Consider the following 27,268-nt stretch of genomic DNA (forward strand, 5'->3'; position numbering starts at 1 on the left):
TTGGCTTTGACGTAACTGCCTTGTTCTTATCATTTATTCTCCTCCAAAATTTCTTTCAAGATGCGAATATAACTACTTTTCTAACTCTCTCACTTTCTATTGTTTCAGAACTAAACATACTAATCTTAAAAATGAATAAAAATAGAAAATCTCCAAAATTATCAGATGGATTCATCAAAGATATTCCATCCATGGGTGTAACGTGAGAGATGGTTGTCCAATTTTGTTCCTGGATATTGTATCTATATCAATGGTTTTGATGCGAGTGCACACACTGCCACATTTAGTTTAAACTCAATGGCTTGTATTTTGGTAAGATGTTTATTTCTTGATACCATCGAATAATGGACTTTTCCAGAAAAAAACCGTATACCTCCTGTTGAGGAGGTCCATTCCTCTGTGGCTGGAACTGCTATAACCCCTTGAATTTCAGGCAATTTCAGGTTTAAACCCCTCTGGAACTCTGAATTTTAGGATTTAAAAAGCTACCCCTATGGAATTCCAGTTTTTTTGACAGATTTTTGTATCTCCCTATGGAATTCCGCCACATATAAAATATTACCCCCTTGGAACGGAAATGGACCGCCTCAACCCAAGGGGGTATACGGTTTTTGCCTGTCAAATTTTTGCATCTTTTTTACTTTTTGGCTTAAAATCTCGCTGGAAAGACTCACTTTTTTTTTGCTTGACCATGAAGCCCAATCCAATTCCTTTGAGAACGAGCAATTTCATTTTTTTATTAGTTGTAACAATGGCACATTCATTTTACGTAGTGTTTAGGTAGGGATGTTAGTTAGACGTTAATTTGACGTTAATTGAGGTCAGTACAGTAGATGCTCATTATTTCTTAAAATGTGGCCTAATGATTTTTTTCATTAAATAACTACTTTCTTTGCGTGCATTCGTGAGCATTGACCTATGTGTTTTTAAGGTCAGACAGCGTTGTACGTGTGGTAGCACGTCCTTCTAGTGACCTATCAAATTTCAAACGTTATACTTCGTTTGATTTCCTTTAGCACAAATCCTATGAAATTATAAAGAAAGTTTTACAGTTTGTAATTATCAATACCTATGATATTATTCTAAGATGTTCTTTTTTCACTTGATTATGTATGGTTTAGTGTTCTGAAGATGTTCTTAAAATTTATCATGAATTTTGCCTTTTGTATTGAATGAATTGAACACAGTCGCTCTCATTTGTCTTCTGACCAGCCACCAGAACTGTTGGATAGCCAACTAATCTGGCGAGACACCGAACTCACAACCATTTCATTCGCGGGCATTTACTCTACCATTGAACTACGGGTCAATGTAGAACCTGAGGACTCAACTGCCACTATGTAGAGCTGAAAGAGAATTCTTGTCTTCTTCTTAAATTTGTTTCTTTACCTCTTTTTTAAAGGCATTTCTTAGCTATGTCTGAAATTTCTGAAATTTGAACCTGGCATTATTATTAGCTCGTGTTTTTGAGATTCTCAAGAACTTTGACATCTCAGATGGAGGAAATTGAAGTGTTAATCATGTGTAATTCACTAAAGGATTCGTATGCTCTCCTCCATAGTAGTTGGTCAAATGTAACTATTTAAGACATTTTGTAACTTGAGCAAGAATTAACAATTTTTTTGAGACGTTATACAATATAGACGTTTTTTACAAGAACGAAATTCGTTTTTTGGATGTACTTTTGTCTGTTTTGGGTTTAAAATTAAATATTCTGAAGATATTCTTATTCTCTGCTTTTCCTGAGTATTTGGTCTAATTTTCTTAGAAGTTGTATATTTATTAGATACTATGAAGCCTTAAAATGTTCTAAGAATATTCTTAATTTTTTTTGCCTCGAAGCCTTATATTCTTATATACTTTGTTCTAATACAAAAAAAAACGTACAGTACACGACTTGAGGAAACAATAAGAAAAACGTTATTTCGTGAACAATTTATTTATTTCATTTTTACTATAAGAAAAACTTCATGAAACTAACAAGGAAGATAATTATAATAGTAGAATTACACCGTAAAATACTGAAAAAACCAGAGGGCAATTAATGGTCATAAAATATTGGCCAATATCGAAAAAAAAAGATTTCTCCTATCGTGGTCCAGATTTAGCTTCCAAATTCTTTCTGTTTACATACTGCTAAAATTTGCAGCAAGCCAAAGTAAAAATAAAACCTCTCAAGATTCTTATGGAAAAATAAGAGACACACTCTTAAACTAAACAACACAATTTATGTCTGATTGTACACGAGATAATAAAGTAAACACTTTCATGTGTGGGAGAAATTGGTATGAAAAATTTTTAACTAATTTTTGTGGGTGATTTCAAGACTACACTATTAACGATAGTTTGGCATTCAAGAGTCTACCCCAGTCAAATTTTAGGAGAAGAAGAAGCTTATTATATAGTCCTTTAAGCTGCACGCATCCCCTCTGATATGTTTTGATTAAAAGTACTTGAGAGTTAAAAATCAATCGAAAGTTTTTTAGTCAAGATTATTAAATATCTCATCAGGTGTATTTTTCGAATCGGATCGGATCTGAATTCTTTTCAAACAATAGGATAATTTTTACTTACTACATAAATGAAAACATCTAGTTAAACCTTCGATCATCTTCCTATTTACTAGGGGAAGCATCTTGGGGAATCATGTATTGACTGATCGACTCGTTCGATTTGACTGAGATTTGTTCCTGAAGGCTGATTGGCTGATTTGTCAAATAAAAGAGCCTAGTAACAGAATCAATTCGTCCCCATGAGTATTTGGTACTTTACAATCCGGTCTGTAAAATACACGTTGATCATCTGCTGGAACTCAGGAACTAATGGAGCCTTTGACTTGAAATTTCTGTACTTGAGGTTGGTATTTTACAGACCGGTCCGTTTTTTACCTAAAATACTCACTTTCAGCTTAACCACTCGTCCGATCAATAGGGACATTTAGTTAAAAAAGGGCAATCTTGGACCGGTCTGTAAAATACACGATACCAACAAGCTGCAAAAAATTGACCCCTGCCCAAAAATACATGTCAAGTGGAGAGGAAAAAATATTAAAGTGAAAAAAAGTTAGAGGGGGTCCTACTTTCAGTATCTTCAAAGAAAGATGACGTCATTAGGTGAAAATTTTGTGACAATAAGGTTCCTGTTCAAATATGATTGTATTGAAAAAAGCAACAAGGCTTTCTCAGAAATCCCTATCGTTCAAAGCTATAATAACCCATAGGGGGGGGGTAATAATTTGTATGTACTCATCTGTGCGTATTTCTTATCTTTAGTTTGAGAGATGAATAATTTTCAAAATATTGATAGAGCACTTTGGAGACACCCCATTAATTGGATAGTATATATTGAATTCATTATAATGTTGTTTTGAATACTTTTATAGGTTGAAGTGGTATGTAAAGATATATATTTACCATTTTGATAATATTACTTTTTAAGTTATGTTAGTGATGTTGGAAACTTCTACTTTTGATTCGAATTACAGCACTAGGAATTTGATATGAGCGAGGGTTAAAGCAGCTTTTCAGAGCTAGCGAACAGTTTGAGATAACGCAGAGTTAAAGGTAGTGAAGAGGTGGCGCAGAGTTTGAGATATCGAAGAATTCGAGAGAGTGAAGAATTGGAGATAGCGAAGAGTTTAAGAGAAACAAGAGTTTAAGATAATGAAGACTTTGAGATACGAAGAGTTCGGGACAAGCTTTGAGCTTTTACAAGCTCTTATGATATCGAGGAGTTTGAGATATCGAAGAATTTAAGAGAACAAGGAGTGTTAAATAAGGAAGGATTTGAAATATCGAAGAGTTTGAGAGAGCGAAAGGTTTAAAAGAACAACGAAGAGTTTGACAAAACGAAGAGTTTTTGATAAGGAAGAGTTTTAGATAACGAAGAGTCTAAGATAATGAAGAGTTTGAGATAGTAAAAGGTTTAAGAGAATGAAGAGTTTGAGATATCGAAGAGTTTGAGATAATGAAGAGTTTGAGATAGTAAAAGGTTTAAGAGAACGAAGAGTTTGAGATAACGAAGAGTTTGAGATATCGAAGAGTTCGAGATATCGAGGAGTTTGAGATATCGAAGATTTTGAGATAGTGAAGAGTTTGAGATATCGAAGAGTTCGAGATAGCGAAGAGTTTAAGAGAATGAAGAGTTTTTGATAAGGAAGAGTTTGAGATAACGAAAAGTTTGAGATAATGAAGAGTTTGAGATAGTAAAAGGTTTAAGAGAACGAAGAGTTTAAGACAACGAAAAGTTTGAGATAATGAAGAGTTTGATAGCGAGAGCTTTATTTTTAAAAATGAAGAGCTTAAGAGTACGAAGAATTTGAGATATCGAAGAGTTTGAGATATTGGGGAGTTTGAGATATCGAAGAGTTTGAGATATCGAAGAGTTTGAGATATCGGGGAGTTTGAGATATCGAAGAATTTAAGAGAACAAGGAGTGTTAAATAAGGAAGGGTTTGAGATATCGAAGAGTTTGACAGGTTTTAGATAAGGAAGGGTTTGTTGAGATAATGAAGAGTTTCTTGAGATATCGAAGAGTTCGAGATATCGAGGAGTTTTTTTGAGATATTAAGGAGTTTGAGATAACGAAGATTTTGAGATAGCGAATGGTTTAAGAGAAAAAAGAGAATAAGAGAACGAGGAGTTTTAAATGAATAAGATTTAACGATGAGAAGTTTGAGATAAGTTAGAGTTTCCGATCATGAAAAGTATGAGATTGTTATGCAGACCTTTTCATGTTATGGAATATTTGTTTCCGAATTCCATAGTCGGTTCCTTCGATGGTTTTCCTCGATCGTTTCCAACTCTCTTTGCAACGCCGGAGACAATATTGTATCTTTGCCCCTTTTTAGATCAATACAGTAACTGGAAAAGTTAAGCATAAGAACATTTAAATTTTTGGAGCCTTTGGATGTTCTTAACTTGTTCTTAAAATTTTTGCCATCGAAGTCTTATATTCTTATATAGTTTGTTCTTATAAAGAAAAATGTATTAAGAACACTTAAGCTTGAAAATCACCAAAACAAGAACAAGCGAGTCTTAGCCAAAATTCATTAGTACTTATAATAAAAAACGTTTATCTCTCTTTCAGAATAAATTGAAATTAGCCCAGAAGGAGGAGAAAAGTGACAATGAAACGGAAGCACACGGCAACAGGAATAGGAGAACTAGCGTTCAAGGAAGACAGGCATCTTTTGGCCACCAAAATTCTCCCCAACAAACTGTATGAAGATCAGTTCAAAAAAGGTAAGTAAATCATTTTCACCAGTTGTATCCATGTTTATCGTTCGTAGTACACTCTGTGCGCATTGTATGTTTGATAAAAAATTTCCGTACGGAAACCCTGCGATGAAGTATGGTTTATAAATAGCAGCACTTCTCACTTCTCCGTAAAATCTTTACATAAATAACAACAGACCCTCTACGGCAATAGATTTTGAAGTTAGACGTAAATATCAGGTCTTTGTACAGACTAGGAAAGATGGTGCGGGTACGTCTATTTAAAACTTTTTTTATAGCCTAGATGACGCGATAGAGTGGGCCGGTAGTACAGTAAATAGTGGTTCACAATCTTTAGCTTTTTGCTTAGACGGACTGTAAAATAGTCCGCCAGATTATAGTTGTTTTGGAATGTAAAAAAGTCGATCGGGCAATGTTTTTAATCAAAATAAGGTATTGCAGATCTGCTTTTTCTGTTGGTTTCTTATTTATCTTCAACTCCAAGTAGAGTGGGCCGGTTTGTTATATTGATTTTTACTTTCAAAACAGCGACCTCATCTAATGCTCCTAGTCTTTTTCACTAAACTCAACGTGTCATCAAAAATGATCAGAAAGCAAACTTCATTCAGAAATGGACTACTTGGAAAGAGTGAATAGTTTAGTTTGGCTACTCTAATTAGCTAAACGGTATAAAAACGTTTATTTGAAGCCCGGGATACTGGAGTTTGAAATTTCCGATTAAATGGACTTTTTGTCATATGAATTATGTTTCGACGTCACGTTTTGAGGCTTCCCCTTCATCAATCATCCTAATTTTAGGGGGAACATTGGTTATTATATGATTGGGGATGCTTTGAGATATTTTTTGGTTCGGTCATATTTCCGGTTCATATTTCATAAACCGCAAAATTTTAATTCAATATGATAAAAATTTCATATTTATGTTCAAGTTTTAGGGTTTAGGTTATTAGCTTCCCTCTGTGAGAGGTTTGAATCCCTTGCCCTCCATCCCTCAATCCCAGTACTCCATTGAATATTTTTCGGAAATTTCCAGCGACGAAAATCCTTCTCATTTTCTTGTTTATTTATAAATGTTTCACTAAAGAAAAAGATCTTTCAGGCTGACGCAACAACGAAAACATGCCCTGACCCGATAATCTTTTTGGCTTACAGTAAACATTGGCCTGATCTCCCTGGTTTGGCACGTTTGCTTATTTTTCATAGTAATACGACAAGTCAATATTTTTCTAAGTTATTAAAAATCATAATGCGACCTAAACATTCAGCAGCTTAAAGACTTGAAAAAGGGGAATGCCCCTACCGAAAGTAACCGATATTTTAATATCTTCTGAGGATTGTTGGTATTGGATTACAATTGAATATCATTTGAGTAGATGTGTTAAAGTATTTTAATGACATTCAAGTTGTTGGTAAGCTCAGTTTACCCAGATTATGATGACGTACCACGCTAAGGTGTTAAAGGAGTAGGCCAGATATACATCGTGAAGGGTTATAGCCGGGTTAAATACGCTGCCTGACTGGGAATAAATGTCATAAATTTTCGCCGGGATTAAATTTCGCGGATTTCGCGGATTCGGTTGTCATCCGCGAAATTAAGTCCCAATGGAAATTGGGAAAGAGTTATCCCTATCTGCGAAACCTTTTTGCACAAAACTCAAAAAATGTCAATCAACATCTTTTAAAATGTTAACTGGCATCAAAAAAGTGCTAAATGCGTATTTCAACAACCAGTATGTATAATATGGAAGTAAAAAGACTGACAATTATGAAAATGTTGCCTCCTGATAATACCATCCGCGAAATTATGTCCCTGCTAAATCTTAACATTTCGCGGATGAGCTCTACCGCGAAATTTGATCCTCACGAAAGATTTATCACATTAAAGTATCCCACAAATCTTTCGGTTTTTAATGATTTGTGAAGTAGTATTCTTAATACAATAATGACCGGTTAGTGAGGGCTGTACTGAGGAATATTGTCTGAGGTCAAGTAACGACCGAGCTTGCGAGGTTGTTGCGTTGACCGAGGGCAATATTTTCAGTACAGCCCGAAATAACTGGTCATTATTGTATTTGTTAACCGTTTCATTCAGCTTCGATTGATTTTTAGCGCTTTATCCAGGAAAAATAGCGAAAAAACTAGCGAGAAAAGATCAAAAATTGTTATAGTTCGTGACCAGAAATAAAAAATGAGAGAAATTATGTCAACGCATTGTTCATTTTCCTTTGGCCCGTCGTCATGCGAAAAGAACCAATTGCATTGCGCAAAAAGCCGCGTGTAGCCCGCTTTGAAAAAGTAACCGGTTAACAAAGATGCATAATGCCTATATATAGATGCTTTTTCAGTCGATTACAATTACGCGGGCTATTTCAAATATCTTCTTCGGATTAGATTCTTCTTCTTCGGATTAGAGACCAACGTTAAGACCAATGAGAGACGGAGTGAGATTAAAATATAATCTTAAATTTTCAGGTAGTCTTTTGATAGGCTAATCAAGCCAGGAGTGCTTATATTCTTTATGGCGTTATGGGGTGCTACTTGGTGCCTACTATGTCAGCGATTTGTTTTCAAAGTGTGAATTTGTTTATAATCATTGTTTGTGCTTATAAAGTAGTGTTGACATTGTCAGGTTTTGAAGATAGATAAGATAGATCTATGGCAATGGTAAGCATCAAGCCATCCCAATTTAATTGCGTGTAGGATGGCAATGGTACGTCACCAACGGTCTGGCCTATTTATTACACAATGAATGAAAAAACAATAGACAAGACCATGTCGTTAATCTGGACGCAGTTTTTTATAAAAATATTAATAATGAAATCGACCAGAAAAATAAGAATATGGTAAGAATCTCACAATCAGTGAATTTGGCAACAGAACCATAAAATGCCACTTTTAGAGCATTTTTAACTGTAAATTGCTGTAAAATCCTAAGAATACCGTATAAGAATTTTCAGGATGAAAAGATTAAGAATATCCATGAATAATGGCAAAACAGTATTTTGATAAAAATGGCGTGTATTTATGCCGTATCGAAACCTAAACAGACCCGCTGGAACCCCAGTCTCAAGACCCAAGGTGGGACCCCAGCCCCACTGGAAAATTTGGCAAAAATTTCGTCCATGGTGGGAAAAAAACCTACAATTTCAACACCACTGAGAAATTGACTTTAATTTTATCCCCATTCGAAATCAAATGTGAAACAGTGCACTCCTATAACATTCTCACTGGATATTTTAAAGCTTGGAACAAAAGGATTTATATCCCCATTGGGATTTCGATAGAAATTTGTATCCCCACTGTATGGAAAAAAGCTCCACCAGAGCTGAGACAGGAATATCTTAACGAACCGCTTCGGAAGAAGCGGGAAATACGATTAGATAAACCCTGGTTTGTGGCACCAATGGGCCATTGTTCCATAGTTTTGATGACTTAGGTACTATCAACTTGTTTATAACTTCGAAGAAGTTTGTTTTTTGAAATTCTCTGAATTCCTTAATTTTGATGTAAAATAAAATTCCTTCCTCAACGGGTTGCTGGACTACTGTATTTAAAGCTGACTATGTTGTTTTCCTTATGCTAAAGATTTTTATTGATTAACCGGGTAGAACGCCTCTTCGTCTGAAGTTACATTTGTGCTGCCTTAAGTAAACAAAACTGAAACAAAATTACGTAAAAATTAATGTGTGCATACAGTTCACCAGATTAAACATTAAGTTGGGAAAAAACATCTCTTCCACAGAAAACCCAGCATTTCTGTTATGTTTGCGTTTACAGAGGTTACTCGACACACTAAGAAAATGGAAATACAGTTGACTCTCTCTAATTCGATCTTCAAGGGACCACGAATTTTCTTCGAATTAGAGAGAGATTCTAATAGAGGAGGTTCGAATTAGAGAGAGTTGACTGTACATCTACCTGTCATCTTCTCATAGGGCTAAGCTCGAGTTTCAGTGTACAATGTTTCCCCGTTTAACTTAAATGCTTGGACACACTGATTGATTGTACCAAACTTTTCTCTTCGCTGAAAGATAAACGTCCGTGTGCGGGGTTGTGCGGGCAAAATTAATCGTATATCTGGCATATTTATACACCCCTGTTTCACATACCAGTTGGAACCCCACCCCACCGGAAAATCGACTCTAATTCCACCTCCTTTTGCATTTCCACTGGAAATTTTGAGATGGGGGAACAACAGATTTCCCTATTGGAATTTCGATAGAAATCCTCATCTGGGATTCATCACCACTTTGAAAATATGTTTCACTAAGGCTGTGAGAAAAGGGATGTTTTGTATTTTATTCTAGCAGAGGGGACAAATTAGGAACATTTTCAGGCTTTGTGGACTCAAAAATACCCTATCTTTTAGGAATATGGTCAAAATTATTCACACAATAGTCAAAATAAGAACATGTTAAGAATATTTTTAGGCTTAAATCTCAAAAAGTTAAGAACATCTAAAGGCTTCAAAAATTTTGGATGTTCTTATAAAAAAACATACTTAATATAATAAAATATACTTGTCACCTCAGCATCGAACGATGTGATTGAATCATTAATGTGGTCTGATGCAAGTTTATTTATAACTGGCATTAAAAACCTTTAAAGCTTATTGAGGATTTTAACTTTTTGATTTTTAAGAATGTTCTTGGAATGTTCTTACTTCAAGTCTTTCTGAGAACAATGGTGTAACTTAATACAAATCACATTTTCATGGTTGCTATGTATATAGATTTTTCCTGATTTAATACGTGTTCTAGGGAGTCTGCTAAAGTGATTGAATGTCCCTACAATACCTTATTATTATTATTTGTTCTTATAGAAAAACCTGACAACAAGGGAACTTTCCCTTTAAGTACATATTAGATCCCTTATTATTTTCTCTTCACACGTTTTTTATAAGAAAGTATACAAGAGATTTAAGAACATATTATTAAGGCAAAAATTACATTAAAATACGTTCACAAGGCTTGAAATAAAAGAATTTAAGAACATTTTAGGCTTAAAACTCAAAGAGTTAAAGAATACCGAATACCCAAGAACTTTAAAAATATTTGACGTTCATATAAAAAAATGTGTAGATTAGCTGGAACAAAACGTTCATCTACCGTTACTCTAACGTACAAATCCAACTTCCCAGGGTACTTCCCTTCGCTAATGATTGACATCAAGTTATTTTCCAAAGATCTATGACATAAATACACAAATTGTCTTTGTATAGAGGAGGTTTGCATTGCAAATGTATATGTATCCTGTATATATCATTATCTCTGTAGGTTCGATTCATTTGCATTTTGTAATGGTTCTGCTTAGTTATCCTTTATCTCCAAGGTGATTCTGATTGATCAATATATAGAGTCGGTATTTTACGCGTGGATAGCCCAGTATTTAAGGACTTTTAGGCAGTCTTTCGATTGTTTTCGCGGGGTCCACGCAGGCCGACTCGGCTATCTTAGAACTGAACTGAATATTGGAAGGAGTGGAATTGAAACTGCAAATCCCTGATTTGGGACGCTGATGCCCTATGGGCCACTTGGCCAGTGCTCTTTAAAATTTTCGATTACTCCGCGCATGGCACATATTCACTTTAAAGGCTCGAGCTATAACAGAGTCTGCCCAAGTTGGTGGACCGTTTTGAGCTTTTTCATTCTGATTTGGGACGAATACTTGATGAGCTTCATCGGCATGATTGGCTAATTAATCAAAACAATCGCGCCAAAATAGACAATTATAAACATGAACATTAGAACCCAGCTTCTTTCGCTTTTTTTTTCAATCAAAAGGCAACATTTTTTTAAATGTTTTGGTTGAACAACTATGTAGGTCAGATTATGAAATTCGCCACATCCCTTTAAGCAGTGCTTAGCGTGTGCAAAGTTATCACCTAGTTATTTCAAATAGGTAAGTAATACAAAAAGTGGTGATATCTGGTGGACCACAATCATGGAAAAAAATTATGAGAAAGAAGCAAATTCAAAGCTATTTCCCTCCCTTCCCCCATTTGACACCCCTGTCTCACAGCCCCACTGGAACTTTTTTCTTCAGTGGGGATAAAAATTCCCTGAAATCCCGATGGAGATAGAAATTCTTTTGTTTCAAGGTTAAAAAATACATTAGGGATGGTTTTGGAGTACAATTTTTAAACATTGAATTTCGAATGGGGATGAAATCAATCAAAGTCATTTTCCTAGTGGGGCTAAAATACAAGTGTATTTTCCCACCGGGGGCGAAATTTTTGCCAAATTTTCCAGTGGGGCTAGGGTCCCAGTTGGTCTGTGACACAGGGGTGTCATTTGTAATGTTCAATTAACGGTGGGATAGCCGTGCAGACTGAACATGAGGACAGGGTTATTTTTTTCTAAATTTCTGAGGTAACTTCCAGTGTTTTTCTCAAACAATACATTGTTCCTTTCCCCCATTTAATGAAATTGTTCTGAAAAAGTGCCTAAACTTTCATTTTCTAAGGGGTTTTTGGGAAAATCACCCCAAAATCACTTAATATTGACCCCCTCCATTTTAAGGATTTTCTCGGGTGAGTTAGGGCGTGTCTAGATTTTTAAAAATCACAAATCCCGAATCCGCGACCAATAGCACCCATTCTCAGGGATTCACTTATGGATTTTTAGATGACCTATACCTGAAGGTTTCAGGACCCGGTTGTTACGTAATTAAATATTAACCTAAAAATTAATTATTAAAGAAAATGTGAATTATGACGTCATCAAATTATGACGTCATAAATCGTAAATTAGCTCTAACTCTTTAAGTACATGTCGAATCTTTCTCAAATTTAGACCAAAGATGCATCTTAATGGTGCCAAACTTTTCAATGAAAAATATTTTCAAAATTTTGATGACGTCAGCAAAAAATGCAAAAAATCGAAAAATGCAATTTTTTGCTGACGTCATCAAACTTTTCCAAATTTTTTTTTTCAAAAAGTTTCATCTCAGTTAGATGCATCTTTGGTGTAAATTTGGGAAAGATTGGACATGTATTTTTAATATTATAGCGATTATACGATTCATGACGTCACCAAATTCGATCAAATTATGACGTCATGATTACAATTTCTTTAATAATTAATTTTTAGGTTAACATTTAATTACGTAACAACCGGGTCCTGAAACCTTAAGGTATAGAGGTAATTTAGAGCCCTAAGTGGATCTCTGAATCTGGCTGCTATTGGTAGCGAAAACTTAGGGTAAACTGTTAGGTTTCTGAGACTTGCCCTAAGTCACTCGAGTTCTCCCCCAGAATACCAACCCCCCTGTTTATTCCACAAACCCCTACAATAATTACAATAACACAAAAGTGTACAGACGGTATAACGAGGCAGGGTGGTACTACTCAACAACTCAGTCTTTTCTTGACATTTAACACTCTGATCCCCTATAATTTTTTGTGGTGTGCAAATCTTTAAAATAAGGTCCTAAACTAACACGACGGTAATAATGTTGATTCGGTCCTGTAGCTGTTAAATTGAGACCCGAGGACCATTGGGTCGAACTCAAAAATCGGATGAGCGGAATCCCTATTTTGTAATTCGAGAGATCTAGACACTTCTCGTTACCTTACATCAATGATCTGTTATAAAAAATGCAGCTAAGCAAAAAAGGGACTAGTCCCTTTTCGTGCAGCCCTTTCGGAGTTTCTGTATAAGCCTAGCCTCTATTTTTAAGAAGTTTCCGTTAATTGTTAAAGACTTTGAAGCTTTTCTTTCAAATAAAATAGAGGTATTCTCTTTAGAAACCAAAACGTCATTCTAAGCTTTTAAGGAATTCGTGGAGTGGAGTTTTGCAATAAATAAAATCGTGTCATTTCAAACACAAGCTATATGCTTTACCATAGCAATCGAAACAAAACTTAGGCACTTAGAATGCGTATTTTTATATAAATCTATGTACTAGAAACAAAAAAGAGGGGTCTTGCATTTATTTCATTTCTCACGATTACTGTACACATAGTGCGTAAGCACGGAACTCTGAGTGATGTACTTTTTAGTTTTTTAATGGAAGATAACTTTTAAAATATTGGTATCTCATTATTATAATGACTTGACTCTCCAGTAGAGAGATTGAAAGGTCAAAAAAGTATTCTGTCATATTTCATCATCCAATCTCTAAATATAAATCTATTCCTTCTCTCTTTCTCTTTCTCCTGGAAAACTGTGTCAAGACCTTATAAGAACAAAGAAATAGCCAAGTAAGACCTTGACTTTATAAAGAGCTCTTAACTAACATAACTTTTAATTAGTACAAACACAGAAAAAAGCGCCTGAAATCCTTTTTAAATCTATCGATTTTTCATTAACGTTATATTTTTAACACATGGACACCACAGAAAGATACCAAATCTGTCATAATCTTTCTTATAAGAAATAGCACCTTATAAAAAACCTTTCAAAGAAAAAAGAGGGGAATTCCCAGAAAAATACGAAATCAATTCTCTAAAGTTTCATAGACAACAATCCTTTGCAAATCAATTTAATGATGTTTATATATAGATGTGCACGCAAGAGAGTTTAGTTAAATTACTGGACCTCAGAGAGGAAAGTTGTTTTTTGGTTTTGGAAAAGAGATGTATTTTCAATTTTGGTTCATTGTTCATTTGATAGTTGGAGACTGGGAAATTCTGCATGAACTGCAAATTACATTCTAAACAGAGTTTTGTGCATTTATAGATTTCTTCCCAATTACTTTCACTAACTATCGCGGTTTTTGGAAAGTTTATGCCAACCAAGCATTTTTTTTCAATTATACATCTTTCGGAAAATGTTTATGGTTTAAATATTGCTTATTCGGCGCCAATAAAGAGATGTGTTAGAGGATATTTTAGCTCCTTACTTTTACACCAGAGCAGAATACATACCAAGTGGATTTAAATCGAAATTTTTCACTTGAATTATCGATTCAAGTTGGTCGTATCCGATCTGGGTTTGCGGACTGACGGTATGTGCGGGCCAAAAATTGGCTTTTAAAATTGCACCCTTACAGTGCAGCAAAAATCAGTGAAAATCATACCCTTAGAGTGCATTTTCCCCCAAATTTTCGATCCCTTTCGTGCAAAAAATGGTCAAAATTCTAGCATTTTTGGTCAAAATATCTAGATTTTTCAAGAATTTTCTGAAATTTCTACCCTTACAGTGCATCTCTAGTTTTTCCGACCCTTACAGTGCATTTGAGGTGCCTTGAAAAAGACACCCTTAGTGCCCGCACATACCCGTCGGTCCTTTTGCCCAGCTGCCCCCCCCGGGGATTGACATCAAATCGATGATTCGATTAATTCGATTGAACTAATTCGATCCATAAAGACATTTTTATGTTAAGTGTTTTCCCATTTCTTGTTGTATCTTTACAGAAAAGGTATCTTACATTTTTTGGTGTTTTCTGTTTATGACGTAGCTTTTCTGCGGGAAAATTCTCGAAATTCCATCTTTGTATTTATGTTTAACTTAGATCACTATATCGAAATGAGTTAGCAGTAGTAAAAGTAGCTTGACAGGAGATAGATTTTGCAGGACTTAATTTAGTTCGAGTTTTTTGAAGTTTTTTTTTTTAGCAATATTACACCTACTTACTTTCAAGGTTCTCTTTTGGACCTTTCCTGGTAATATTTTTCATAGAAAAGTCGTTGGATACCTTAAATTGGGAATAGCACTGGAAAAATAGAAAAAATGCTGATTCCCATTCGCACATTGATGAAAGTACGAAGGGATTTAGATCGGAAAAAAACAATAAGCCCCCCTCTATAACTTTTAACCAGCCATTGCAGTACCCAGTTCATCAATCTCTGCAATCAGTGACAAAATACTTGGTACGAAAGGGAAATTCACCGGGAAGTTTTGAAACCACAATCGATTTGTAAGTGCTCTAAAGTAGGTTCGAAGGGTAGAGTTTTAACTCTGAGTTTTAACGCTAGACTTAAGACTAGACTTTAGGATCTGAGGATCCAAAAGTTCAAAAATAGTCCAGTAGGCTTGAAATATAGCCTAGAAACCAATAAATCCCTTCCAGATCGAAATAATCGATGAAATCAAGTTGAAGGCCTGAAATATTGACATTCTCGATCGAACTTCAATTTTCGAAAAATGGTAAATTAGCCAAAAATGCCAATATGTTATGGCACTGATTGTAGCTCTGTTTCTCCATCCGTTTCAAAATAATATCAAGACATGTGCGTTTTCTCGAGCGCTTCGGAACACTAGGACTCCAGAGTAACATCTACGCATGCAGACATTTAAGACGCTTGTAACGGACAGCGTTAGGGATTTGGAAAGATGAAAAACTCTTTTTCCTATTCTCCGAGTATACCTTCTATATCCCACTACACTTTACCACACTATGCAAACTAGAATCCAGTCCCTTAGTTCACTTTGTATGATTTTGATAACGCTCTCGAAAGAGTCACGATTGTATCAAGTCTATTTGGAAAATCAAAAAATGGTGCAATAGTGGCTCTGGGTGATTGTGTACTTAATATATTTTAAACACTTGCTCTACTTTAGGTCAGATCTCTGATCTTCACCATGCATATTTTTTTCTTTTAGACGTTGCAGTGAAAGGCTTGATAGCAGAAGATATCCGAGTGAAACTCCTTCAAATTGACAAGCAGTTTCTTGGTCAAGTCATACAAACATGTCATGGAGATATTGCGTACCATTTCACGCTCAATAACCAAAAGGTAATATTTTGAATTTTATTTTTTTGGAATTTCAAGCCCATTCAAGGTCAAATATTTTCATGTCTCGCGTATGTTTCATTGTTCGGGAAATTTTGTCGCAAAAATACTTTAGTCGAGTAGAAAAATCGAGAAAAACTTTGTCGTTTTTGTGGGAATCATTTTTGTCACCCCATTGAAGTTAACCAGACAAAATTTTTATCGGGAGATTATGCTGTCTCGTCACTTCTCTCCAGTTAATTTTCCCCTTCAGGCAAATTTCCAGGGTTTTGAGCTGCTACCGTTTTTATTTCAAAGATTGAGTTTGAATTCAGTTCGAAGAACAAAATTTTCGACCCAGGCTCTGTTTAATTAGTTGCGAACTATTAAAACACAAAGAATCCACCTCAGAATGGTTTTTTTTGTTAATATGGGGCTTAGGACATCAAATTGTTGTCATGATTCTCATGGCTCATGTACAAAAATTAGGATTGAGTTTCAAAATTCAAGCAAAGATTGAGTTTCTGCCACTGTTATCTGGTAGCAGAAAAGGCCTGGAAAGTTGCCTTCCCTTAAATGTAGTATCCGAACGGTTACAGATAAAAACCTTTGGTCTCTTGAACTTAAAACGTCTAAGGAAAATTTTTACTCTAATCCTCTAATTTCTTATAAAAAAACAACCTTGTGATTACTCCTGTCATCCCTTTTCTTCTCTGAAATACATTCCCGGCTGGCACACAACATCTTTTCATCGTTTATCTAACGTTCACGACGTCCATATAACGTTAGGTGAACGTTGAAACAACGTTATGTGCCAGCTGGGTTCTTTTATAAGAACTAGTAAATGTTGGCTCTGTTTCTTACTTTACCTAATGTTTTCGTAATTTTCAGTAGATTTTCAGGGTTAATGTTGTAAAAATTTTATGAATGCAGTGACAATTGTCTGTACTTAAATTTGAACTAAAGAGCCATTAGTGGGCATTAACTTCTTAGAGTTACTCTGAGTTATTTTTTGAAATATACTAGTAAGGCATTTAAATTGTTTTCAAATCTTTAAATGTTCTCATAAAAAATTTGCTAAAAATTTGCGACAAATTTTATCCAACTACGTTATTTTTTTGTAGGAGGAATTCCAGGAAGGTGAGGTTATTGGATTTTTCGGTCAAGACAGCAAGCAAACAGTAGAAAAGCTGACGTCAGCAAATTGCAAAGATGTCAAGCTACAAGGGGTGGTTACTCGATCGCAATACTTTGAAGGGATGAAACCGCGAAATGCAGATAGTAAGTAGGATGAAATTTCCCTCGTTTTTAATAGGTCTCAGATCCTTAAATGGGATTTTAATCTCTTAGATAAGGAGAGACCGATTTGATTAGTTGTTGACCCAACCGACCCTAAAATTCCAAACATCGAAATAAAAATTTAATTTATTTTGATAGTACATTTTTATTTTCATTGCTTTGCAGACTGCCAAATTTTCAAAGTTCTACTTTTATTTTTATATTTTCGCCGACTGACCGACCACGTAGCTTGGCCCAGGGTGAATAATTTTTTCAATCAAGTATATTTAGCTATAGATTGCTGTGCTCTTAGGCTACGTCATACCGTCCTTCGTTTTTAGCTTAAAACGGTCTATTGTGTTGACTCGATTGCTGTTCGATCAATTTTACCCACGAGTAAGGGAAAATTATTATGACCAGGTTAGCTTCGAGAAGGACTTGAGCTTTTCTAAGAAAGGTACTGTGGGTAGTTAATCTCATTTGAGATGTTAAGAAATTTTAGAAATGTTGGAATAAGACTCATTTTAAAATCTGATATCGTGCCAAATTTATGTAAAAGATGTGTGGGTGTTGCTTTTTATTGGTATTTTGAGAAAACTGCAAATTTTTAGATTTTATCTTTCATTTCAAGTATTAGCCCACACAATTTATTTCTTTTTCGTATTTTATTGACTATTGACAGAAAATCCAACTCCTTTTTATGGCGTAGGTTTTACACCCACATCCCTACACTTTAACTAGTAACACTTTCTTTTGTTTCATACAACCCCTTCTCTTAAAACGAAACCCCTAAAAATGACATTCAGTAAATATATTGCAGACTTTCGATTGTTTTTGTTACTGATTTTACCGCGACGTGTTTTTAATATATTAGAAAGAAACACCCACACTTATCAGTTTAATTTTAAAGGGATAATCAGATGTTTTGAGATAGTTGGCCTGCAGAAAGATTATGTGGACTTGAGTAAAACCTCCAAGTATGTTTGGGTAACTATTTTCCAACTTTTCAAATTTCTGAAAATAGGTTCTCACACGGTTCTCATGTTGAAATTCTATTTTTTTCTTACTAGGGCTTGTAATTTAAATGTCTCAACTTTGGAAAATCTTTAGGCAAAAATATTTTGAGGTTTTGCTCAGGACAATAGAAAGATTCACATGCCAAATATCTCAAACCATCTGATTATCCCTTTAACCTTGGTATTGCTACGACATCTTTTTTTTATCTAAACTGAAAACAATAAGTATTTGAATATATTTTCGCGAGGAGGTCTGGTGCTTAGACCCTTTAAAAACTTGACATATAATAGAAAAATATTCAATGGCTATCGCCAAAAGAATTGCGAGTAGGGAATTTCGAAGAGACCAATTGGATCGACTGATCTTTTCAATTAAGGTGTTTTTTTCCCCAGAACTGAGGAGATGAAGTAACCTCTCTAACACATTTCCAATCCACTCAGAGTTTTCTTTTCAGTGATCTAACTTAGAGGTTTTATTTTTACACAAGTGTTCCCATTTCATATCAGACACATATTTCATGTCGGGACAGTGTCTGCCTATTGTTATATTATGCTGAAATAAGCAAAACAATGTTTTTCTTTTCCTCTCTCTGGCCAATCTTGCTCCACATCCGTGTCAATCTAACGTGAAAAAGCTTGCGAATTGAAATTGATGAGTAAGCAAACGATATCACTCTTATTTAAAAACAAAACCTTTAACGGAAGTAAGGATCTTTTGAATTCATGAAAACCTATCAATATTTATCTTACATACAGCCTCAACAGAAACAATATGTTTGATGGGTGTGGTTCCAGTCAAAGTGATTGGTAAAGTTCAACCACGTGATGCTCTTTACTCGTGCCCAGACCACCCTGGTGTCGCAATCAGCCAATCAGAGTTGAGTAAAGACGATACAGAGAAATCGAAGTATGCTTTTGTCGGAATGGCTTTTGAAGGGAAACCTTTAAATGATTCTAAAACTGTAAGTCATTTTGAATATTGGAATTTTTTGAGATGTAAACTTCGATCAGAGAGTATTTATACTTTCGGACCAATATTGGGCTTAAAATTAGGCTTTTGAAGAAATACTGTATGTATGTATGTATGTTTGACCTTACAGTCCATTTTGGTATTAAATCTTGGAGGAAAAAAGCTCCCAAAAAACCGAAGGCAATTCCCTCAATAACGCAGATACATATATTACAAATTACAAATAATTTTCTACCTTGAATAATTATGGGCGACAACCCTTTGCTGTCTTGGATGGGTGATCAAGGTTAGCCGATCGGCTATCTTAACTATGACGGCAACCTTTTAGGAATAAATGTTCCTGACTCAATACAATGCCTTAGATTTTAGAAAAACCTTTTTACCTTAGATTTGTTTTGTGATGACAATTATATCGATGAACCAATCGATAACTCAGCGAATGTTCAACGAACGATTGGAATCGATGAATGCACAATATCATCAACGAATCGAACACGTTAAGAAAAGTGGGAAAAACTTCCGAAAAAGTAAGTTTATGGTTTCCAAATACTTTTTATTCTAAACTAGAAAAAGCTCGCAAAGTTTTACTTTGAGCTTCAGTGGGATCCTATAAATAAGTAGAATTAATTATAGTTAGAAGGTGTAATGATTCGCCGAACATTTTCTTGTTTGCCTACACTGAACGCTTGACCTAGAGCTAGTTCCAGTCTTTTTAGGTAAATTCCCCGTGTGTGAGTCAGAAGTTTAAAGGAATGTTAAGAGTGTTTTTTTGTGGTTTTTGGTTTTGCATCCTAGAACTATTTGCGTGATTGTGGATTTCATAACAATTCATAATACCCTCACTACACATATTTTAAAACAATTATCTGAATTAGAGAGAGTCAACTGTGAAGGTGGATTACAAGCCTCAAGGATATGTCATGCGATGAAAATTATGCTGTTCTATTAATTTATATACAATACAACGTCCTGCCTTCAGAACTCTGATCTATTTTTGAAAACCTTTAAAAACAGTTTCTAAGAATAAGAAAAAAAACCATACCGAGAACTCAATGGCAAACGCGAGACTAATGATTTCTATAAAGATATTTGCAACCTTGACGGAGAGTGTTTTCATTAATCATAATATTCCTTTTATGGGAATCGGCACTTCTCCTTCCTCTCTTTTTTTGGACTTCTTGAGGTTACTAATGCGAATGGTTTTTCATGGTATGTTTTCAAATTTTGACAATGACATTGGGAAATTTTTATCTGAACGATTTTAGTCGGAAAGGACTCTTTAGGTTTTCCTTTTTATAATTACATCTTAAATATATGCAATCTACGTCGTCCCTTACATATAATAGAATAATACAGGGTAATCTTGTTTTCATAAACATGCCAGGCTTGATTTTAATAATCCGTTATGTTTTTAAGCTGTAATAAAGCCTGGCCTTTTATGCTTTTAAGATTTTATTTTGACTTGAAATCCTATGTAAGGGCTTAAGTTGATCAATTTAATTCTCTTGGCTCAATCATGAGCATATCAGATGACTTTTTTTGCTGACAAATATGATTTTCGACCTTTTTTGTTTATACTTGGAGCGACTTGGAGTTAGCTTTAAATTCATAGTCCAGCCAGTACAAGCGTATTTAGACTTATTTCACTTTTTGACATGGAGAGAAGAAGCTTTTAGTAGAAATTACTTGCATCCGTCCATATGTTTTAATGAAATAATTTTTGCTAAAACAGAACTTTTGATTGCTTTCTCGATATCAAAAATCGAAAGAATACACGTTCTTTATAAGAACTATCAAATTATTTATTCGTGATTTTACAGGCTTAAATGTTCTGGATATTTTTTTAATATGCTTACTTTAAAATAAATTAAAGTTATGATCTAAGATTTTTCCAAATTTGTCATGTCACGAGATGCGAGGTTGATTTCTCCGAAAATGTTCCAAGCGCTGTACCTCATCGGAAAATTTCTGCGAAACATCGATTTTTGGTCTTGAAAAGGTCATTTCTTGGCATCGGAAGGTGGAAACTTGACAGATAACCTCATTTCCTTGATCTACTTTTCGCACTGAATGCATTGGTAGCATCGAATCTTTAATTTCAGTCTTTGAAAAGAATCGCTTGCAAAGGGTCCCTGATAAATTCTGACGGTCTATCGATTTACTTGAAAAATGCAAAGGAAAACCGAGAGGCAAATTGTAGGTGTAGCACCTTGTTAGTTGCAAAAACTTGTCCAGATCTAAGGAATGGCCCTACAAAAACCTGTTTTAAGGTCTCTTTGCCTAGTAGGGTTCTTTTGTGACATTTTCTGACTTTAAAATTATATAAATTATACTTCTCCCATTTCTTTGCAAGCCTGATAGCCTTTTTGTGGATATTCATTCTAGATAATGTGTGATTTGTCCTTTTGTTTTGTGGGTTTTGTTTTGTGGGTTTCCATTTGAATAGTTGAAGGCTTCATATTTCTAGACTATTATATATATCCTTTCATAGGATGTCTCTGTATCTCAATCTTGGTGACATTGATTCTACTACTGGTCAGTATCTTCATGTGGCAATACTTCTTCCCTGGATCGAAATTCCGCTACTGGAAATGCAGCCTTGGTCGTGCGGAACCGGCCGGTGATGTATCCTTCCGCTTTGTGTCATTCAAAGACCTAAGTAAGGTAAAATCAAAGCTCGAATCAGTAGAACACCCCTGTGTCACAGACCCACTGGGACCCCAGCCCACTGGAAAATTTAGCAAAAATTCCGTCCCCGGTGGGATTAATTTCATCCTCACTTTAAGTTCAATGTTTAAAAATTGCACTCCAAAACCATCCCAACTGGATTTTTTCTCCATTGGGATTTCAAAAGGAATTTTTATTCCCATTGAGGAAAAAACTTCGGCCGGGGCTATGAGACAGAGGTGTAGTAGAGATTCACATTTTTTTTATAAAATGGGTCAGCCCTTGGGTTGCTTAGCATTTTAGCTCGTTGTCTAAAAAAATTGCTTCAACCACTCCTGATATTATACTATATTTATGCTCATTAGGTCACGGGCTATCGTTTGTCATGGTTAGATAATCTAAAAAGCTTGTACCTCACGAGAGGTAAAAAAAAAATGTCTAATTTCAAGACTCGAGCCTTTTCAACTTAGTCGCTTAAAAAAAAGTGTACACCCTTTAAAATACAGTGGATGCAACCCGCAACCCTTCCCTCCAGAAAACCCTTTAATAGCTGTTCTATATAAGATCTACATAGTTGATTGGCTAATTTTCTAACTGCTCTTACTCGAATTTCTTAATGGAGCACGGCGAATTTTTGGGAGAATTTCTGATCTGAAAACTTAACCTCTCTAATTCTTTAAGTATGGAGTTTATTTAATGATGCTTTAAACGAAATTATGGCTTGCGGTTAAACCACAATTTTGAAGGTACTATTCCTGTATGAACAATTTTCTCATGAAGTGAACTTGACAGAATTACTTGAAACACTTGAAATAATGTCATAGAAACATTTGAAAATTAAAGTTATCTAAGAATAGTTACCCTTTTGGAAAACAATTAATTATGTGGTTATTAAATATGACATTAAACTTTTTTTTGAATCTAATAATCTAAAATAAATCAGACTGCCAAAACTACCAAAATTCAAATTGCTGGGAATAGGGACTTTGCAGTGATGTGATAGTTAGTGGTACCTTGATAATTATATTTTGTTTAATTGCAGTGGAAACATTGTACATTTCTAGCATACAGGGGTATCAACCCAGCTCTACCAGGGTGTTATTTAGCTATTTTTCCAGGGTGTCGTCACTAATAATTAACAAGAAAAGCATTTACGGCCTAACCAATTGAGCCAAATCTACGCGGCCAAAAAGAAATTTCTTTGTTCTTAATCGTATATTGTATATATTCCCTCTAAAATGCTAGTGGCCCCTAAATAGAAGCTTTGTTCTAAACTAATTATTCTGTTCTATATTTTCATTTTAAATGAAAGTTTTCTGATGGGTTTTAAAGATAAAACGATGTTAAAATCACTTATCACATTCTATATTTCAGTACGTATCCGTGCATGGCATAAGATTCGAATATTTCGAACTGTTAGATAAAATGGATCTGCAACATTACGAGCCACTTAATCTAAATGATACATGTAAGTGTAAATTTATATATTTGTACATCCCATGGCTGGGTAGCTAAGTGGGTAGAGCATTCGCCTTACAATCCGAGGGTTGTGGGTTCGATCCCCGGTCACCACAAACTCAGTGAAAGAGTAAAGCTTAAATTGGGTGATATGATCTAGGTGATAATGAGAGTAGGTTTGGCACTCCACCTCAGCATTCGATTTCACTTTACAACGGAAAATCATCAACACTCTGGGTAGATACAAAAGCAGCTTCAACTTATTAGGCGGTCAGTGTCAGGGCCGTTTTGACTACAAAAATGTTATTTTTGTTGGTGAGCACGTGGAAAGCAGTGAGAAGATCCCGGGAATGCGCCAAGAATACTTCCCCGGGAACGAGAAGGTTTAGCCTTGATCATCATGTGGCAATCTCATAAAAATTCCTTTTGAAATTCGATTTCGGTTTCTTAAACTGCTAAGTCACGCATAGAATAGAATGGGTTCATGCTTTTAAGCATATCTGACTGGAGACTGACTATTTTCTTAAATTTTTTTTTGACATTTTCATCAAAACAACCCACGGTTCTGGCCGGAAAATTCGAGGTCGGTGAATATGCTGAAATACCGTCTTCCACAGTCAGTCAGGATATAGGAAAGTCAAAAGTCAGCTATCTCTGTCGCAGCAATACATGAACCCGCTTTTGTCTGCACAGTGGAATCTCCATAACTTGAACACGCTATGTGAACAAAATTTTCTTCGAGTTTCAGAGAACTTTTTGATCAGATTTTTCCCAAAGAAATTGTGTTTGAGTTTGGAGAATTTACATAATAATACACAATTATATTTACAAACGCTTTCTTCCAGCTACTAGATATTACCTGAACATTGATCGTTGTGCGCATGGTGGTATCCGACGGACTCCTGACACATCGCGCGGTCTGAAAGTGGTAGCGGGTCCAAATATCTTTGCGGTAGACGGGGGTTGCAGATATGTTTATTTCTTCAACGACAATTTGGGAAAATGGAGAAAATATTTGACGGCAGACGTTTTGAAATGCAACCACGGTGACTGAAACAACTTTGGAAATATAAGTATTTTCATTATCATTAACTTTTGACTATCGAGAGCCGCTAAAATGCCTCAACTTTCGTTTGATTTGAAGACCCTGTAAATATAATACTATAACAGGGTTTGCATTGTTCACGCTGCGAACCTCAACTTCCATATACGGTATTAACAAACCTTTAGAAAACTGTGGAAAGTACTGGGCTATATATGTGAAGAAACAAGAATTTCTGTTCAACTATATTCACTCAGAAGATTTCGGTGGCAGAGCAGCATATGCATTTTGTCCTTATATATAATACACTTTCGTGATATAATGGTCAGTACGGAGTGATTCTGATGTATTAGTACATCCCTAGAATCACTCTTCTTACCGTTACGGCTTTCCTACTAATATTAGCCAACTGGATCGCAAAAGTCTGTTCTAGTGAATAAAAATAGGATATCTGTGATCGACATTAGCCTATTTCATAGAATTCGTGTTTTGAGTAAATTATATTTCTCTACGTTACTGCATTAGTGATCAACTTTTTATTTTCAGTACTGTTACTCCTTTATGAATTGAAATTAAAGGTTTTGCAAAGACAGCAACAATAGAAAAGAATTCTCGAATTTTCAAGTCAATTAAGTGATGACAAAATTTAATTTCTTGAAGGGAAATCTGCACAGATTTGTGCATTTTTCCACTGTAAATTGAATAGAAATAAACCAGCCGAGGCTGGAAGGTCAGCCAATAGAGCTTAGCTAGATAGCTTTAATAAGTGGGTTAACAGATGTAAGAGCTGCACTGAAACAGAGTAGACTAAATATGTTGAATAATGTACAAAATGTGAAACATTTGATAACTTGATTTAAAATTAAGTAAAACAAGCCTGAGAGCTCCTCCAACCCCCCCCCCCCCCCCCCGCACGAGAAGCTCAAAGTATACTTCTCTTTAGCATTGTCCATATAGTACGTACACAAAGATTTTCCAAATATTTGACACCCCCTCCCCCCTTGTACGCAGAGAACAATAGAAATGACTTTGTTTAAACAATAGATGTACGCTTTGCTGAACCCCCTCTCCCCCCTTCACTGTGTACGTACTAATGGATGGCCCCTCCAATCTGGGTAAATAAATTTTGTAGTTTAGTAACCGTCAAGTTACACAACATGCACACAACCATCTTGAAGACTTTGCTGGTCACAAATGATAATCGAAAGCAAAACTTAAAATTCATAACTATGCGGGGAAGCTCATTTTTCCCCCGTTTTGCTTTAAACTCACTTTTGATTGGTCTATGAAATTGGGCGATTGATTTACCGCCTTGGCGGAATAAACACATGACCATAATAAATAAATTCAACAGGGCAGCGGTGTAGCAATTAATTTCAACTGGGAATCCTCTCTTCTGTGCCAAGCACTGGCAGTGTTTTTTAAACTTTAAAACAATGTTAAAATGAAGACCAGATTGATCTGTTTGTTATGGCTGTGCAAGTTGTGACGAGAGTGTGCATGTTGTGTAACTTGACGGCAGCCCGCTTTCGGCAAGTCTGATAAGAGATATCTATAAACTGTTATCTCCATTCATTCCATTCCATCATTCAGTCAAAATGTGCGCCAAGGTTAGAAAAGGTTACAAAAACACAATCTGCGTCCGGAACTGCGTGAAAAATAGTTTGATTAATTTCACCATTTGTCATAATTTTACAAGTCCAATAATAGGAGATGTGATGTCATCATTTGGTTCCCGTCATCTGATTTACGGACAGCAGGTAGAGCTGGAGAGTCGGAAAGCTTTTCCGCTGCTTTGCTGGATTTCCACTGTCGACCTCTGCACACTCTGTGTTTAAAAGTTTTCAAATCGAAGTAGAGAGAGCCGCATGCTAATAGAGAGTAAACCGAAAACACCAGTTTATCCACGGTTTCTCAATTTTAAAATTCGGATCAGTCCACACGAATTCCCTTTCAACAAGATGTATAGCTGCTTCTTAACAGAAAAATATTTTCGACTGACCAGCCGAACGACTCCCACTTTTTAAAGTAGAAATGACCGGAACCAAACAGTTTTTTGCGATTCGCCTTTATCACAAACACGTCCAAGTCCAAAAAAGCACGACGATTGCATCCATTCTTTATATCAAATTTATACAGTAGCTGTACTTTTGTAAACTTTATCAAATCCCAATAACATTATAACACCATCAATTCCCCTAGAGGCAAACAAGAAAAATATGTTTTTATTGCAAAAACTAATAAAAATCAGCAATAAAAAGCAACATAAACAAAAACTTGAGCAAACGGCTTTAAACCTTCAAAGAATGTAGAAAAAGAATCCCCTTGATGAAAATCATGTGTTTGATTTGCCGAGGTAAAAAAATAAATGACAGAAATTGAAGCTTGCAACAGATTTACACTGGAAATACTTTGGTACAACACTGACTTATCACATCTGACTATCGCTTGAGCCGCCATCTTGAAACTACATTACGATCTGTAAAAACAACGGACGCTAAAAGTACCAAAAAAGTTAACCCGATCGGAAGAAAGTTTAGAAATCAAAGTGAGATCGGAAAATCGGATTTTTTTTTCGCCGTCTTATGATGGAGGAACTGGAAGAAAATTTTACCTATTTGAATGCTCAGCTTAGGCTGACCAATAACATGTAACAGATGCACGGATCCTATGAAATAGGAAAATATTTAGTAGTGAGCAGTAAAATTTAGAAAGATTTGTGAAAACTGCAGTTGATTAGTTTCGTAATCGAAAAAGTGACATTTTTAGACCAAAGAGTTTTTATTGTAAATAATTTTGACCGTTTTTCGTAATTTTTGTGCTGTAAAAATACCAGAGAAATGTTTAACTAAAATTTTTTCGTCCAAGTATTTATGATTGCTGGTGTATTGTCTATTGTTTCGCAAATTATTCCTTCGTAGGAAAAAGCTTTTCCTTAATCCC

At 35.3% G+C, this 27,268-nt stretch overlaps 1 protein-coding gene across 1 annotated transcript; it reads left to right on the forward strand.

Moving 5' to 3' along the window:
• Positions 1–107: 107 nt before the first annotated feature.
• Positions 108–26,193, forward strand: LOC136807614 (uncharacterized). The gene is made up of 9 exons (XM_067064205.1): positions 108–312; positions 5,089–5,243; positions 15,785–15,918; positions 17,019–17,175; positions 18,945–19,150; positions 19,547–19,685; positions 21,650–21,822; positions 23,200–23,293; positions 24,129–26,193. The coding sequence occupies exons 2-9, from the start codon at positions 5,129–5,131 to the stop codon at positions 24,335–24,337; spliced, it is 1,227 nt and encodes a 408-aa protein (XP_066920306.1). The 5' UTR covers positions 108–312; positions 5,089–5,128; the 3' UTR covers positions 24,338–26,193.
• The last annotated feature ends 1,075 nt before the right edge of the window (positions 26,194–27,268 follow it).

Source organism: Clytia hemisphaerica, unplaced genomic scaffold, assembly GCF_902728285.1.
Source record: "Clytia hemisphaerica strain Z4C2 unplaced genomic scaffold, Clytia hemisphaerica genome assembly, whole genome shotgun sequence".
Taxonomy (NCBI): domain Eukaryota; kingdom Metazoa; phylum Cnidaria; class Hydrozoa; order Leptothecata; family Clytiidae; genus Clytia; species Clytia hemisphaerica.